This window comes from Equus caballus, chromosome 2 (genome assembly GCF_041296265.1).
Source record: "Equus caballus isolate H_3958 breed thoroughbred chromosome 2, TB-T2T, whole genome shotgun sequence".
Taxonomy (NCBI): domain Eukaryota; kingdom Metazoa; phylum Chordata; class Mammalia; order Perissodactyla; family Equidae; genus Equus; species Equus caballus.
Window position 1 is genome coordinate 21,823,926 of NC_091685.1, and position 16,470 is coordinate 21,840,395.

The 16,470-nt window shown below is 38.7% G+C and overlaps 1 protein-coding gene across 19 annotated transcripts in view; it reads right to left on the reverse strand.

Moving 5' to 3' along the window:
- Positions 1 to 8,342: 8,342 nt before the first annotated feature.
- Positions 8,343 to 16,470, reverse strand: part of ZMYM4 (zinc finger MYM-type containing 4) — a 168,067-nt gene continuing 159,939 nt past the window's right edge. For all 19 annotated transcript variants that reach the window (XM_070260445.1, XM_070260455.1, XM_005607212.4 and 16 more), the window contains 4 exons: positions 16,121 to 16,232; positions 14,407 to 14,655; positions 12,009 to 12,138; positions 8,343 to 10,853 (listed from right to left, as the gene is read on the reverse strand). In XM_070260445.1, coding sequence (XP_070116546.1) covers positions 10,646 to 10,853; positions 12,009 to 12,138; positions 14,407 to 14,655; positions 16,121 to 16,232 — 699 coding nt within the window. In that variant the 3' untranslated portion in view covers positions 8,343 to 10,645. The remainder of the gene's footprint in view (positions 10,854 to 12,008; positions 12,139 to 14,406; positions 14,656 to 16,120; positions 16,233 to 16,470) is intronic.

The following is a 16,470-nucleotide window of genomic DNA, read 5'->3' on the forward strand; positions in this document are numbered from 1 at the left end:
GGCATTTATTATTTGGCTAAATAAATTAAAGCATTAAAGCAGACCAAGTGCCATCCCCTGAGAGCACTTTAAGCTTTCTCCGTAATGCCCTCCAGTCCAGTAGATCCCAGCAGACCAGAATCTCTCCCTCTGAAACCTGGGGCTACCCTGGGGCTGACTCAGGGCCTCTTACACTCCGCACAGCACTCCGCCTTTGTCTCCTACTTGCAAGTTCAGGAGGCTGGAGCTACCTCATGTTTTATCAGCACAGATAACAAAACAAATGTTATGTGAGAGCCAGATGATGTGGGAGTAGTCAATACCCAAGAAACTTCCCATTCTGATCCTGTTACATGGAGAAAAAACACGAGTCTCAAATACCTGCATCCCAGACAGAGAGGGTTCCTGGCATGCCCCCCATAATCCATATGCGCCCCTCAGGGATTAATGCCAATGATGGACAGCTGTAGAGAAACCACAGACATGGCTGTCCTCAGGAGAGACAGTGGCACTCTACCTGATCCCTACCTTATCTCAAAAATCCCAAGCGCTCTCCCTCAAAAGCATGAAGCACTTTTAAACACGGTACTCTTTGGAACTATTAAATACCATATTCTTATTTGGAAAAGCAATATCAACTTTACCATTCCAAAAGCACCAGTGTCCTCTAGTCATCATCTCTCTATCCCCAGCACAGTGGCTGGAATGCACTTTAAAGTGTGCCTATGATGAACACAGAGGCTGACTCAGATTGACCCAGCCTAGGGATGCGGGAGAGGTGACCTCTCAAAGAAAATGCCAGCTGAAGAGGGGAAGAAGATGGAAGATCGAGTCACTGCTGAGCTGAGCTGACACTCCAAGGGAACCTGGCCTAGTCAGTTCCCAGGTAGTATATTTGGGAGTTAAAGAGACGGAATGAAAATACTGAACAATACCATATGAGACAGTGGTCAAGTGGTGACTGAAATGAAAGTAATCTAAAGTCCTTCCACAGGGGGACAGTAAAAATGCTGATCAGAGTTTAAGTCAGGCATTCATATTATAAATATTGGGAAAGCCAATAAAAATTCAGAACTAGAATATGTAATATCTAAACCAAAGAAAGAAAAAAATTAAAATACTTCAATCAACCAAACAGAAAGCAGGAACAGAGGGGAAAAAAGCAGCATTAAAAATCTGATCACTTAATAAAGGCAACAAGTTGTCAGACTGGATATTAAAACCACCACCACCTCCTCCAAACAGAAGTTCACAGATGGATATAAATCGTATACTCTATTTACAAGAGAAACACCTAAAAGATATCACAGAAAGATTGAGAATAAAGGGATGGGCCAGCCCGGTGGTGCAGCAGTTAAGTTTGTGTGCTCAGCTTCAGTGGCCCGGAGTTTGTGGGTTTGGATCCCAGGTGCGGACATGCACACCAGTCCTCAAGCCATGCTGTGGCGGCAACCCACATACAAAATAGAGAAGACTGGCACGGATGTTAGCTCAGCGACAGTCTTCAGAGAGAGAGAGACAGAGAGAGTGTGAAAGAGGCTCCAAAAATTAACCCTAGGAAAACAATACACCTTAGGAAATAGCATCAATCTGAGGAACTACCACTGAAAACCAAGCCAAAATCAAAACCAACAAGAAATCCCCCCAAATCCTGTAAGAACCCCAGAAGACTGAAGGTCATCATAAACCGTAAGGGGAGGTAGGACAGCAGTGAAATGTCTACTCTCGCTGTACACAGGACAATCAGCCAAGTCACTGGTGTCAGTGGGACACCATCAGGCCAGCTCAAAAGCTCTGCCATGGTGAAGAGGGGTGGGCTAGGCAGCTGCTCTTGAGATTAAAACCCTTTCCCCCTCCAAAGTCCCTGGGCTGGTAGATGGCAACTAGGAATTGCTGCTTCTTCCTAAGGGTCTGAAGGTAAATCTGTGAGCAGGTGCTGGTGGAGTGGTCCACAGTGACTGTGACGTGCCTGAAGGTCACAGCCCCCTTCTTAAGGTCATTGGGAGGGACAGAATGGGGCCTGGCCTTGGCCCTTCACCAATAAATGCTACGAGAGGAGCTGGCGCTCTGAAGAACACGAGCTCACAGGCCCAAATAACCAGATCCTGCCTGAGGAGTGCAACCCCTGGTCCCCAGAGAGAACAAACTAAGCTATACTCTCTAACCAAGAATTGAAAATACAGCACAATAAACATACAAGGAAATATTAGCAATATGAAACAAGAACAAGAACCAAGTGGAAATACTAAGTACAAAAAATATAATGAATGGGGGGCCGAGTGGTTGAGTTCGAACGCTCTGTTTTGGCGGCCCAGGGTTTTGCTGGCTCAGATCCTGGGTGTGGACACGGCACCACTCATCAGGTCACGTTGAGGCGGCGTCCCACATAGCACAAACAGAGGCACTCACAACTAGAATATGCAACTATGTGCTGGGGGACTTTGAGGAGAAGAAAAAAAAAACCAAAGACAATTAGCAACAGTTGTTAGCTCAGGTGCCAATCTTTAAAAAAAAAACAGGGGCCGGCCCGGTGGCACAGCGTTAAGTTCCCACGTTCAGCTTTGGTGGCCTGGGGTTCACCGGTTCGTATGCCAGGTGCGGACATGGCACCGCTTGGCAAGCCATGCTGTGGTAGGCGTCCTACTTATAAAGTGGAGGAACATGGGCACGGATGTTAGCTCAGGGCCAGTCTTCCTCAGCAAAAAGAGGAGGATTGGCAGCAGTTAGCTCAGGGCTAATCTTCCTCAAAAAAACAAAACACACACACACACAACCCCCACAAAAAACCACAAAGCATAATAAAAAATATTCTCAGGGATATAAGACTTCAGAAATTTTTTCACAAAAGACCCATTTAAAAAATATTCTTGGAAGAAGTGGTTAAATACAAAAAATAAATTTAGACACGCGAAGAGATAGAGGAAGGGGGGGCAAATAAATTCTTTGGCAAAGTTTGTAGTCTGAAACAACTAGAACCAATGGGGGGAAACAGTATATTAACAATCAGAACCAAAATTCTAAAATATAGCTACACGGTAAGACTGAGAAGACCAAAGGAACCTAAGAGTATCATAAAGTCTTACGAGGAAGAAGATTCAGATGTAATTAAGGAAACCAACAGGGGTAAACAAACATGATTAGTACTCAGTAACATCAATAAAAATATAAACAGAATGTATTAAGAAAATTTTCCATCGCTTCTCAATAGAAAGCAAAGGAAAAGTACAGTAAGTAGAACTTGTGAAGTAACAGCAGAAATAAGGTCTAACAGCAGTAGACAAAATGAACGGAAATATCTTCAACCTAACCACAGACCGACTCTCACGCCTTCTTCTCCATCTTCACTTGCCCTCCCTGCATGGAGACATTAGTGTCGGAGGGAGTCAATGCACCGAGTAACTGTGAGCCTGGAGCCCAGGGAAGCCGCTGGAGAGCGCTGCCACAGCGGGGCAGCCCAACCGCAGAGCAGTGAGGCAGGGGGTGGCTGGGACCGTTAGGAGACTGATTACACTGTGCAAATAAGTTAATAGAGAAACTAAGTGCATACACTGAGGATAATGGGAGCAGATTTCTCACTGCTTTGAGCAACTATTTATCAACGTGGAAAGGGAGGAGGCTAGAAAGAACCTTGAGGGGTTGAAATGGAATTGCAAGAATTGGTATGAACTCACAGACAGAGTTGTATACAGTTATATAAATATGTGTACATATTTATGAACTGACTGATTCTAACCGACAGGGCACAGAAACAATTCTACCTTAGTAGCAATGAATGCACCAAGTGCTAAGGCTTTAGGGCTCCACGGTTGATTCCAAGACTGGGGCAGGAAAGTACAAAACAATCCCGGAACATCTTGTTTTGAGTAAGTAAAAGCTGAAAAAATGATGGGGACAATGTCAGAAGGACACAGGAGCCAGCCAGAAAAGGCTTCCATTGGTCAAATCTAGGACAATTTGAGTATCAAAATAAAAGAGAGTATCAGATTAGAGCCTAATGAATAAAATAGGAATCCATGAGTCTATACTGATATAAATAAGTGACTAAAAAATTAGTAAGACTCAGTATGAATTCTTTAAAAGAAAATCCAACAATTCAGGGCAAAAGTGATGGAAAAAACACTACCAGGCAAATATTAACCAAGAGAAAGCTGGGGAAGCAATTATAGCATCTGATAAGACAGGATTCAACGCAAAAAAGAAAAAAGGTGGGAGATTAGTGACAAGAAAGAACAATTAATCAAGAAGATGTTAAGTATCGTGCATTTTTTCCCCCCATGGATATTAGTATACCTCAAAAACAGCCTGAAAACTGACAAAATTTCAGGCAAAGAAAGGGAGAATGGATAATCCTAGGGTTAAAAAAGGAAATGAGAAAATGTCTACAATGGACTAATGAAAATCATTAGGTCTGAATCTGGAAACACAGCTAAAGTAGAACTGAGAGGGAAATAATATAGATTTGAAATCATTTTTCATTTCATGAAATCACTTTCAGGAAACACAAAAGATTAAGAATGAAAGAAGCAATCATTCAATTCAACAATTTAGAGAATGAACAACAGGAAAAAAAATAAATGAAGAAAAATAGTAATAAAATCAGAAAAAAATGGAAAAGAGACTGACAAAACCAAATGATGGTTCTTTGAAAAGATTGTAAGATAGATTAAGACTGATCAGGAAAAAGAGAAAAAGCAAATAAAAAATACAGAATGGAAGAAGGAAATAATTATGAACCATATGCTAATAAACCCGAACATATAGATGAAACTGAGAAAATTGCGGAGAAATATAAAAATCCAAATTGACAAGACACCAAAACTTGAATAGACCAGTGAGCATTAAGTAAATTAAAATGGCCATAGACTTCCCCTTAGAGGGATTAAAAAAAAAACAGAATTAAAAATTTTATAGTTTGACTATACTTTCAAGAACAGAAGTTTTATATAAGTTGTTCCACAAAATGGAAAAGGAATAAAACTTGCCCAACTCTTTTTGAGACTAAGGTAACAGTGATTCCAAGATCAGATAAGAATTCAAGAAAAAAAATTTAAGAAATATTTCATTTGTGACTATAGATGCAAAAACAAAACAAAAACTAAGTAAGATATTAGGTAGCCAAACCTAACAGTACAAATACATTTTTAAATCAACCAGGGTTTACCCAAAGAATGTAAGAACCATTCAACATAAGATCTACTGATGCACTTCCAACATTAATAAAGGCAGAAAAATAAGATGACAAATACAATAAATGCAAAAAAAAAAGCATTTGATACATTCAACACATTTATAATTCAAAGAAAAACTCATGGCAAACTAGGAATAGAAGGAAATGTCCTTAACTTCATAAATGTTATATATCTAATCCAATAGTATATATAAACAAATATATCATGATCAATTAGGGTTTTTTTCCAAGGAATGCAAAGATGGTTCAACATCAGAAAAATCCATCAATGCATTTCATTAAGTGAATAAAAATTATATGATTATATAGACACTGAAAAAAAGCATTTGATAATATTAATCTTTTATTTAATGAAAAGGAGGGAAATTTCTTAGTAAAAACCATCAAACTTCTTTAACTTGATGTTTAAGATTGCCCTCCAGATTGTACATACAGTTCTACATTTATTCTTGCAAAATCTAAGGGTTTATAGTTTATACCCCTACATCACCACTAACACTTGGCATTGTCCATTTTTCTAATTTTGTACAGTCTTAAGGATGTAAAGTGATAGCTCTTTTAAAAAAAAAAACCCATGATCACTAATGAGTTTGAACATCTCTTCATATACCTGTTACTCTTTTGGGTTTCTCTTCTATGAACTATCTATTCATTATCCTTTGTTGAATTTTCTTTACAATTCAGCATTTTTTTGTATATTCTAGATATAAATCCTTTAGTGGTTTTACACATTTCAAGTATCTTCTCCAAGCCTGTCATTTGTTTGTCAAACTTTACTGACAAACGTCTTAAATTCTGATACAAAAATTTTTTCTCCATGTTTTGTGTTTGGGGGATTTTATTTAAGAAGCTTTTTCCCTCCCCTGATCACAACATTCTCTTATAGTTCTACTAATTTTTAAATTTACCTTTCATATTTAGACCTTTAATCCATCGAGAGCCCACCTTTGGACATGATGCTAGTTAGGTATCCTGTTTAATTTTTCTCCAGGTATACAGCCAGTTTTCCAACACCATCTACTAGAACGAACATATGGGTCTTGTGCATTCTTATTAAATACAGCTTTTGTTGCTACTATCTTTTGCTTTTAATTACATTATCTAATTGACTATTGCTCTTGTAGAAAAATGCTTGACATTTTTATAAACATAGTTTGTAGCTGGCATCCTTACTTAAACTTATTTTTAATAGTTTGTTGTTTCTCTTGTTTTTTTAATGTAGATATTCCTGAATCTGAAAATAATGACTTTAAAATAATGAGTTTTATTTCTCACTTTTCAATCCTGATAATCTCTTTCTCTCTTTTTCCTTCGTTACAGTCTGGATCAGAGCTTCTGGTCCTATGTTAAATAGTAGCACAATACCGGGCATAGTAGGTCTCTTAATTAGGATATTGGTTTGGCTACTTTAATGGAGACCAAATAACAACGGTTTAAGTAAGATGGAAGGTTTCTTTCTTTCCTGTGTGACCGTCTCAGCTAGCAGGCAGTTCAGGAGATAAGTGGCTCTGCCTTACGTGGTTAATGTCCTTTGATATGCTGCCCTTTCCCACAGAGACAAAACTAGTTTGCCATGACCACATTCACATTCATCCCATTAATTCATGGGAAAGGGGAAATTAGAAAAGGCAGGCAAGCCCTTTCCTTTTAAGGATGCGGCCTGGCAGTTATAAACTTACTTCTGCTCCCACCTCATTGGTCAAACTTAGTTACACCTAGTTGCAAGGTAGCCTGGAAAATACAATCTCTTCCCAAGGAAGCTACTGCCCAGCTGAAACATGGGGTCAGGGATTCCTGTTAATGACGGAAAAAGTGGGGAGATGTATATTGTTTGTATGTTGTTATACAGTTGTCTTGTTCCTGAGTGATGGTACATAACCATTACCGAGTAAAAGAAATTCCACAGAGTTTCTCCAATTAAAAAAAGAAAGATAAACTATATCCCATGCTCTTGTATCTATTGACATACCATGCACTTCTTCCCTTCTTCAATGTAGTGATGTACATCGATGGATTTCTGACGTTGATTACTCTTCATACACACATAAGCATGAGTGAAGAATGTATGATTTATTATATATAGTATTTAGTTATTCCAAATATGTGATTCAAATGTATAGAACTGATCATGTAGGGTATTATATTTTGCAGAATCTGAAGCACTGAACTTAGTGAAAATTTAGACTGTACCAGGGGAATTAACATTTACTTAAAATCTTACTACATGCCTAGCAATTTGTGTATAATAAAAAATACTTGACATTTGAAAGCCTGCCGTGTGCCAGGCACATGTTGTAAAAGAGTTATTATTATCCTCACTTTATGAGAAACTGAGGCACAGACAGGTTAAGTGATTTACCTAAAACAATACAGCCAGTAAGTGGAAGACTAGGCTCCAAAAGCTTCGGCACTTCCTACTCCGTAATAACGCCTCACAATTATTGCTTTTAAAATGATGATGATCAAGTATGATGATGATAGACAAGAGGAACTGGCGGTATTATTGCTTAATTTTTTTCTAAACTTTTAACTCGATATCATAGGAAACCTTTTTATCCGCAGGGAAAATTAAAGATTTTAATTTGCTTGGAAAACTAAGATTCATTTACAGGAACTCATTTTACTTTAGATGTTTTAGAAAACTACTGTTTTACAAAATTAGGGAAGCCACAGGGCGGGCAACAGAAACAGTCTACACGGAATTTGAAGGTATATTTGCACAATACCACATAGCTCTAGAGTCTAAGGAAAATGCCATTTAGTCTCACATTCCCAAATTAAATATGTATTTATACTTAAGAATGGATATATTCTTAATTCTAATGTCACAATTTCAAAATCATTCAAGCTGAACCAATTCCAGCTTTGAAAATCTCAAAAAAGTTTGCCTGAAACAAAATATACACCTGATACCTGATATTTCTAGCTTTCAGGGCTTTGAATATACTTAATAAGTTAACTAAAAACTGGAATAAGTCTTTTGATGGAAAAAAGAAAACTGAAAAGACTTTTCAATGAAATAGTATGTTTACTGGACTGAGTAAAAATCAAATAATTTATTTTCTGAAAACTCCTCTCTTTGTAATATACCATCTGTTGGGTAATACCAATAGGGCCAAACAGAAAAAATACTTAAAACTCTTTCAAGACATAAAGAAAAGGAATAAATCACCCATCAAATACAAATATACTATTTTATTCTAAGGGAATATTTCTGTGGTTTCTGCAAGGGGAAAACCCAAAAGTGGTTAACAAACAAAGAACAACAGAAAGGGTAATTTAGATGTTTCTCTTGTTTGATGTTGTTTTCCTCCCCTGGGGAAAAAAAAATAATTTTACGTAATTTTAATAAAATAAAAAAAGCAAATAATCTGACACACATATCAACAGCTACACTTATGAGGAATGACCAATAATTAATCCATATTTTCTTTTACAAGTTAATTTAGGGTCTGGACAGCTCTGTGGACTGACATGCAGTTGAAACCCTGATACAGTCATTTTCCTGGGTATTGGCTGTTCTCAGTTAAAAGATACAGATTTTTTCCTCTCTGGTGTTTCAAAACAATTTACCTACTATGCCAACAATATTTGTTTTCCATACAGCTACGGAAGGGGAAATGTTAGTGTTTATACAAACCATAGAATTCGTATAGTGGGGACTATTACCCCTGATGTTTCTGGACAGTTTATTGGCAGACTTATCAGACAATCCAATGGTTTCTCCCCCACACCAGACAAGGTCTGGAAGGAAGTTGTTTTCCAGTCAGAAATGACAAACACAGATGGAATTAATCATACAGAATTGGGGCAGATTTACTTCTTTCACACAGTTTTTGGGAACAAAAATGAAATTTGTTACAGGCAGAGGGACAGAACCATCAAGTACACAATGTCAAAAGGCCTACTTTTAAATTTTTACTGTAGTTAAATGACGTTCTTTTTATTTAAAAAAAAAAAAAACAAAAAACCCTGCCACTCCCATCTAAAAAATGGGACATATTGAAAAGTCTTTCAAGGTTAAAATTTCTAAGCGGCTTTTTGGACTTTTCTCATTTCTATTACACGGTCAAATTAACCTCAGGCTAAAGAAGCTCTGTGATTGGCCAACATCACAAAAGCTTTGATTCAAAATTCTGTGGGGAAGAAACTGAGAATGGAGATGAGGGAGACGGACTGATATGCCAAACACACCTATGACTTGCAATCCTCGTAGGAGTACTGAAACAGCTAGACTCTGGAACAATGCTATGAGAAGACCTGCTTGTGGATATGCAGGACACTCAATGTCTCTGTATCCTAACCCCAGAACCCCTATTTTCAAGTTTCTTAGGGCAACAAGGTCATCTTCAAATGCTTTATATAGGAACATACTAGAACCTTTTCTACCATAATTCTGATAGCTAAGTAATACTGTGTCTTTGTGGAATCACCCACAGGTTTGCCAGAGTAAGGAGAGAGACCATTCCTTCTGAAATGACAAGGGCCTCCAGAAACTGGTGTAAAAGATAAAATAAGAGGAATTACTTAGGAAGATAAAACAATGGGAGAAAAGCTGCCATTTGGGGATAAAACAAAAACAAAAGGAGAACCCCCATTTCTGTGTACCACAGCTCATGCTATGAAACAGCAGCAATAAAGGCTGACACCCAGAGAAGTGGGCATTTTAGTGGGTTTTCTACAAACATTTCAAGACACTTGGAGGGGGCGTCTACTGGGCTCCATAGATTTTCTGTGTGCATAATCAGTTTGCAGAGTTTCAGCCCGTTTACCTTAATTTACCCACATCCAGACGCGCAGCTGAGAAGACTAGACCCAGAAAGTGAAAGGGACACACGGCTGTGTGCACAGCAGTGAAGGCCTTTTTCCTTGATGTGAGGGGCCCAGGGCAAAAGCACCAGAGGCTTCTATCCTTCACAGAATTGGCTTGGCAGTGAAAATCAAAATCAAGACCACTTCACTCTCTACCTTTTAAAAAAAAGTTGAGTATTTTTATTGGGTCTTCAAGTCTGGGTCCCGCAGCCCTCTTGTGATGTCACTCTCGGCTCTGTCCTGATGTCTCCCCTGACTCTTACATAGGGCTTACCCGAGCAGCCTACTGCAGCCAAGGCTCACTCCAAAGCTACCTCTCTAAGGTCTAAGGTTACTATGGCAGAGTTTTATACAACAGTTTCCTTAAAAATATTCCACAATTTGTTATTCCCAAACAAAATAAGATTATGCACCACTCAGAGAAATTGGTTAGTCATTCTGAAGATGTCTAAGAACTATATCACTGCCAAAGAACAACATTTCTCAGTCCATATTCTTCCTTCAGTTTTCATTTGTACATCCACACTGTGGTTCACGAGTCGTCTGTTTCCCATTATCTTATAATCAAGTCAAGAGGACTTGGACTATACATCGTTTTCCAAAGCTGGATGCATTCACAGTTTGGTGCATACCAATGCGTATGAAAATAGGAACCTCACTTCAGCTTTAATCTGATAATTCAACATCAGAGTCTTCTGATTTGGCTTTGGCAAGTTCTTCATGTACTTCCCTCACCATGAGAATACGTGTTAACATGGTGTCCAGGGTCCCAGGGTCTATTGCGAATGTGGAGTACCACATAGGGCTATTCGGAACACAGGCGCGCTCAGGTTGAAGATAAAACACGTCATTCCTCTGCTTCACACTTTCAGAACTATCCATAGGAAAAAAAGAAAAAGAAAACGAAAACTGGGGATCAGAGAGTAGAGGAAATATATAACTACTCTTTAATATAATGGCTCTCAACTTTTCCCTACTGTGACTAGTACCACAGACAAGCAATACACCCAGAGGTAAGTAAGTTTATAGGCATTTTCCCCCAGGACCGACCTTTAACTCTGTATCTTTATTCCCACACTCAAGAAATCACACTAGATTGGAAGTGAGTATAATGTTGTTAGAAGACAAAGTGCAAACCCTTCCCAAATTTTCGTGCTTAAAAGGCTACTAGGGGCCACTCTGGTGGTGCAGCAGTTAAGTTCGCACGTTCTGCTTTGGCAGCCCGGGGTTCGCCGGTTCAGCTCCTGGGCACGGACCTAGCACCGCTTGGCAAGCCATGCTGTGGCAGGCGTCCCATATGTAAAGTAGAGGAAGATGGGCACAGATGTTAGCTCAGGGCCAGTCTTCCTTGGCAAAAAGAAGATTGGCGGCAGATCTTAGCTCAGGGATAATCCTCCTCAAAAAACAAAACAAAACAAAAGGCTACTAGGAGCAACCAAAAAATTCAATGCACATGTGACACTATAGCTGAGAACCATGTATCCTCAGGGCCCAGTGTCCTGGCACGAACCCCAGGAGCACTACAATCACAATATCAAACGGCAAACGCAGTCACTGTATTTCCTTGAGAAAAAGTGCTTTAGTGTGGATCTTACAACTCTACAGTCAAAAAGCTTCTGTAAGAAAAAAACTACTACAAAACTTCAATTTCTTAAAAATACATATTTCTATTTATAGGTTTAGCACTATGACCTGTTCTCTAAATTTCTTCCCTATATAAATAATAAAATCACAGCAGTTTAGATATCACATAAACGCTGAGTCACAGGGTTGTAAAGACCAAACAATGGCAGTGATTCTTGCTTTTGAAGAGATTTTCAGAAAAGAAAATTATCAAGATAAACCAGTTTGTTTCTTGGTTCAAAATCCAGGTACGAGATACGAGAATGGGGAAAAAAAGAAATTAGAGGTAAATCCTTGTCTCAAGTCATAGGTCAGCTATATTTCTGATATTCAAGCATCTGAAATCCAAAATATGTTAACATCCTTTTGCCGTGTGCTCTATCTAGCTCAGATGAAGATCACTTACCATTTTGACAGGTAAAACTCGTAAAGTCGGACGGGGCATCTTAGTGGGTTATCAGTATTCTCTGCCATCTCCACACCCACCGGAAGCTCATCATCTTCATTTCGTTTCCTCTTGCCAACAGTTAGTTTATCTTGAGACAGGAAGTCATAATCAAAAGATTAGAAAAGTCTTTTCTTCAAGTCTCAAAACACCCAATGAGCTTTGCTTCCAATCAGAACTGTCACTCCCTCCCCCTTCGTTTCACTTACTCATTCAACAAACACTTACTGAGCACCTGTGGCAGTGCTGGATATTATTTTAAGTGCTGGGTTAATAACAGTGAACAAAAATGTAATGTCCCCTGCTCACCACAGTGGAGGCAGCAGGCAAAACACACCGTGCTGGAGAGGGGGCATTAAGAATTTTACTAGGCATGGGGCTCTGAAGCCACAGAGGGACAAAGCAGGAGAAGGGGGTTCCACGTGCTCCTCTCCTACAGTAGAGACTGACACAGAAGCTGGCACCTCTAGGTGAAAATATGTCTACTGTGGGGCATTTGTTCAAGTTTCTTTTATTTGTCATAGAATTATGAGAAATAGAGTCTTTGTTGGGAAAAGAAATTCTCAGTAAAGCTGACCATTTGATAAGAAAAGAGCAAACCCTTTTTCACCAACAGAATTTTGTAGAGGCCAAGGATTATTAGAAAGAAGCCAGTGTGCAGACAGGGAAAGTGGGCTGTTTCTTTCCCTCTTTCTCCATTCAACCTTTAAGACAACAGGAGATGGATCTGAGAACCTGAAGAAAAAGGTTTTCTTTTCCTCCTTCTTTTTTCTTTTGAGGAAGATTAGCCCTGAGCTAACATTCATTGCCAATCCTCCTCTCTTTGCTGAGAAGATCGGCCCTGAGCTAACACCTGTGCCCATCTTTCCCTATTTTTTATATGTGGGACATCTGCCACAGCATGGCTTGATAAGCGGTGTGTAGGTCTGGGATCCGAATCGGAGAACCCTGGGCCACCAAAGCAGAGCACGTGAACTTAACCGCTATGCCACCAGGCCAGGCCCTTTTCTTCTCTTCTTATAGCTCCTCTTAACAAGTGGCAGAGAACTTTCCTGAGCTTCCTGCATTAGTTACTAAACAAAATTCATCCCAGTTCTCTATTTAGAGGCTACTTAAAGAGAAAGACTTTGCTAGTTACTTATTCAGAAAACAAGCTGAACTGAACTACCAATTTTGTCAAGTACCTAATCAGAAAACACAGAAATGTTACCTGATTGCCTCCCCCTCCCCCAATTAGTATCAATTAAGAGCACTAAGTGGGCTATATATGAACAAAATGAAGGAACAAGGACATAGACGTGTGGTGGAAAAGCAAGCTAATCCTAGTATTTTCTAAAGTAAAGGAGCAACTGAGATAAAGTTAACACAAAGATGAACATCACAATTTTTTGGGGGGGGGGGGGTGAGGAAGACTGGCCCTGAGCTAACATCAGTTGCCAATCTTCCTCTTTTTGCTTGAGGAAGAATGTTGCTGAGCTGATCTCTGTGCCAATCGTCCTCTATTTTGTATGTGGGATGCCACCACAGCATGGCTTGAGGAGCAGTGTGCAGTGCAGGTCCATGCCCAGGACCTAAATCTGTGAACTCTGGGCTGCCAAAGTGGAATGCATGAACATAACCACTATGCAACTGGGCCAGCCCCTACAATTATTCTTTACAGATTTTTAGTTTCAGTAATTTTAAATTCCCACATTCAAAATATATATTTCACTCTTATCCCAAGGAAGTACAACTTAATTTTGGGAGTTTTAGAACTTACAATTTTGGTCAAAATTAATAAATCTAATTTCTAGTTCCATAATAGAAATATTAATTTTTTAACATTAAAAACAAACTATTATATAATAGGCTGTTTTTGGAGTGCAAGACTATAAACCTTCTAATAAAACTGTCACTGCTGTACAAAAGCAGTATACTCTAGGCCAGCTTTTAAGTTCCTTCAGAATTTGACAATGTTAACTAAAAGAGGGTGCGCTCTGGTCAAACCAAGATTTAGAAACAGCGGTTGAAAAGTTAAGCAGGTTCCTTTTAACCGGCAATCGACTCATCTGTGGCCTCTAAATCAGTGATTCTCAACTTTGGCTGCGTATTTAAATTCCCTGGGAAGTTTTAAAATGCAGATTATTGGGGCTGTACCCTAGATCAATTAAATAAGAATTTCTAATTTAGAAGCCAACAAAAGTATACTAAAGCAAGTGATTCTTCTCAGGTTGAGGCAAGCCTTTAACCTAGCCTTGAAAATAAAGAAAAGGATTTAAATGTTATACCAAAGCTACATTTACCCATGTCTAGAATTTACAATTACTCCTCTGCCATAAGTCTCTATTTGAATAGAAATCTTACAAACGCCACCACACACCTGGTTCGGACTCCTGCTTTTGTAAAGGTGGAAAGAACCTCAGATACGTCATCTTGGTACTGTACTTCAGAGTCCTGGTCCGTCTCATCACGTGGGCAAAGGAAAGCTTCAAGTGCTCAGTAACATTCTTTAGTTGAAAGTATTTGGTATTGAAGAAAAGAAGGGTGTTCAAGAGGACAATTGGTGAGTACGCGCCCAGCTGTTTGCATTCCCACAAATGCTCTTCTTCAATGCGAGAGAACATGTAACCTGGACAGAAGAAGGGGAACAAGAAGCAGTACTAAGCTCCTGCTCAGGAGGACTAAGCAACTTCTAAATTCTCAGACAGGAAGACAACGAAGGGAAACCCCTCTTTCCTCCTCTTCTTTACACAGAAAAACAGAAAAGGCACCACAGAAAAAAGGGCAGATGATTCTGCTGAAGAAACATTGTGAGCATTCCCCTGAAACACTTTTAATCTATGGTTATTTCAGACCAGGGGTTGGCAAACTTTGTCTGCAAGGGGCCGGATGGTAAATATTTTAAGCATTGTGGGCCACAGAGGCGCTGAACAACTTTGTTGTTGTGGAAGATAAGGAGCTGTAGATAATACCGAAACAAGTAGCTGTGGCTATATACCAATAAAATTAATTTATAGACACAAATTTGAATTTCATACAATTTTCACATGCCACAAAACATTCTTTAGATTTTTTCCCAGCCATTTAAAAATGTAAAAACCACTTTTAACTTACAGACTATACAGAAATAGGCAGCAGACCAAATGCGGCCCACAGGCCACAGTCTGCAGACTCCTGTTTGAGATTATTACACTTACTGTTAACCGGTTTGATCTTTATTTAGCTAACATCATTAAAAGACAGATAGCCTTTTCTCCCTCCACCCCCTATTATTTTAAATTTATATTGAGTTACTCATGATAACTTAGCTGAGATTTTTCTTGAAAAGCAGAGGTTCTGCCCAAGAATTAAAGTAAGTACACCTTTAAATGCACCTTCCTCATGAGACCACTTACATGCAGGTGTTTTCTAATGTTCCCTCCCCAATCCTTTTCGGTGCTGCTTCTGCGTCCTATTCTGGGGAGACTATCTACAAATATGAATTTATTACTTCTACATTTATGTTCCCACCCCCATCTTTGAATGCTAAATGCCTCAAGCCACCACATTGCTCAGATGCTTCAAAGGTGATCTGTAATCCAACAGAAAGGGGCACAAATCCCTGAGCATCACATTCAACTCTTCATTCACAGCCGAGGAGCCTGAGACCAAGAGTGAATCAGACACTTGCCCAACAACATATGATCAGAGACAATTTGAGAATGAAGACTCAACTCTCTTAACAACTAATGCTATAAACTATTGGAAAAGGTCCACTGCTAAGACGTAGAGTCTAGAAGAATATGTGGCAGCTACTGGTACAGTATGCAAATTTACCAACACTATCAGATCAATACCAGTTTCTAGAAAGTAAATGCAACTTCTAGTTGTTTTTTATTTTTAATAGTTAGTATCTGTACATGCACTGTATGGAAATTATAGTTTTACTAAAATAATCACTAATAAACCAAAGACTTTCTCCTCAAAAGTCCAAACATGTTATAAATCAGGACAGAAGTATAAAATGAACAATTTATTAAAAGATAATCATAAAACTTAAGCAATTTAAGAAGGTACATCATGAGAAGAATCAAAATAAAAAATAATCATCCTACCATTAGGAAGTATTGTAGGTTCCCATATTTTCAAGAGTTTGGTAAGTTCAATCATAAATCTGGAATAGGGCTCAGTAAAAATGTTATCTATTCTACCATTTTCAAACAGGTACTACAAGAGAAAAAAATGCAAACATACATGTTGATAGAAAGAAAACAAGTTTTTAAAAAAGATTTTAAGGAATATAGTTTACCCTTAATTTTTGACCTTACAATACTGTGAACCATTTGAAGGATACATGTTAAAATACCAGGATTCAAACTAAAGATCTCTTCCACAGGAACTGACATTATCTCGAGCACTGAGCTTGCAAGGTAGAGTTTTCTATTTCCTTTTTAAAACATGCATG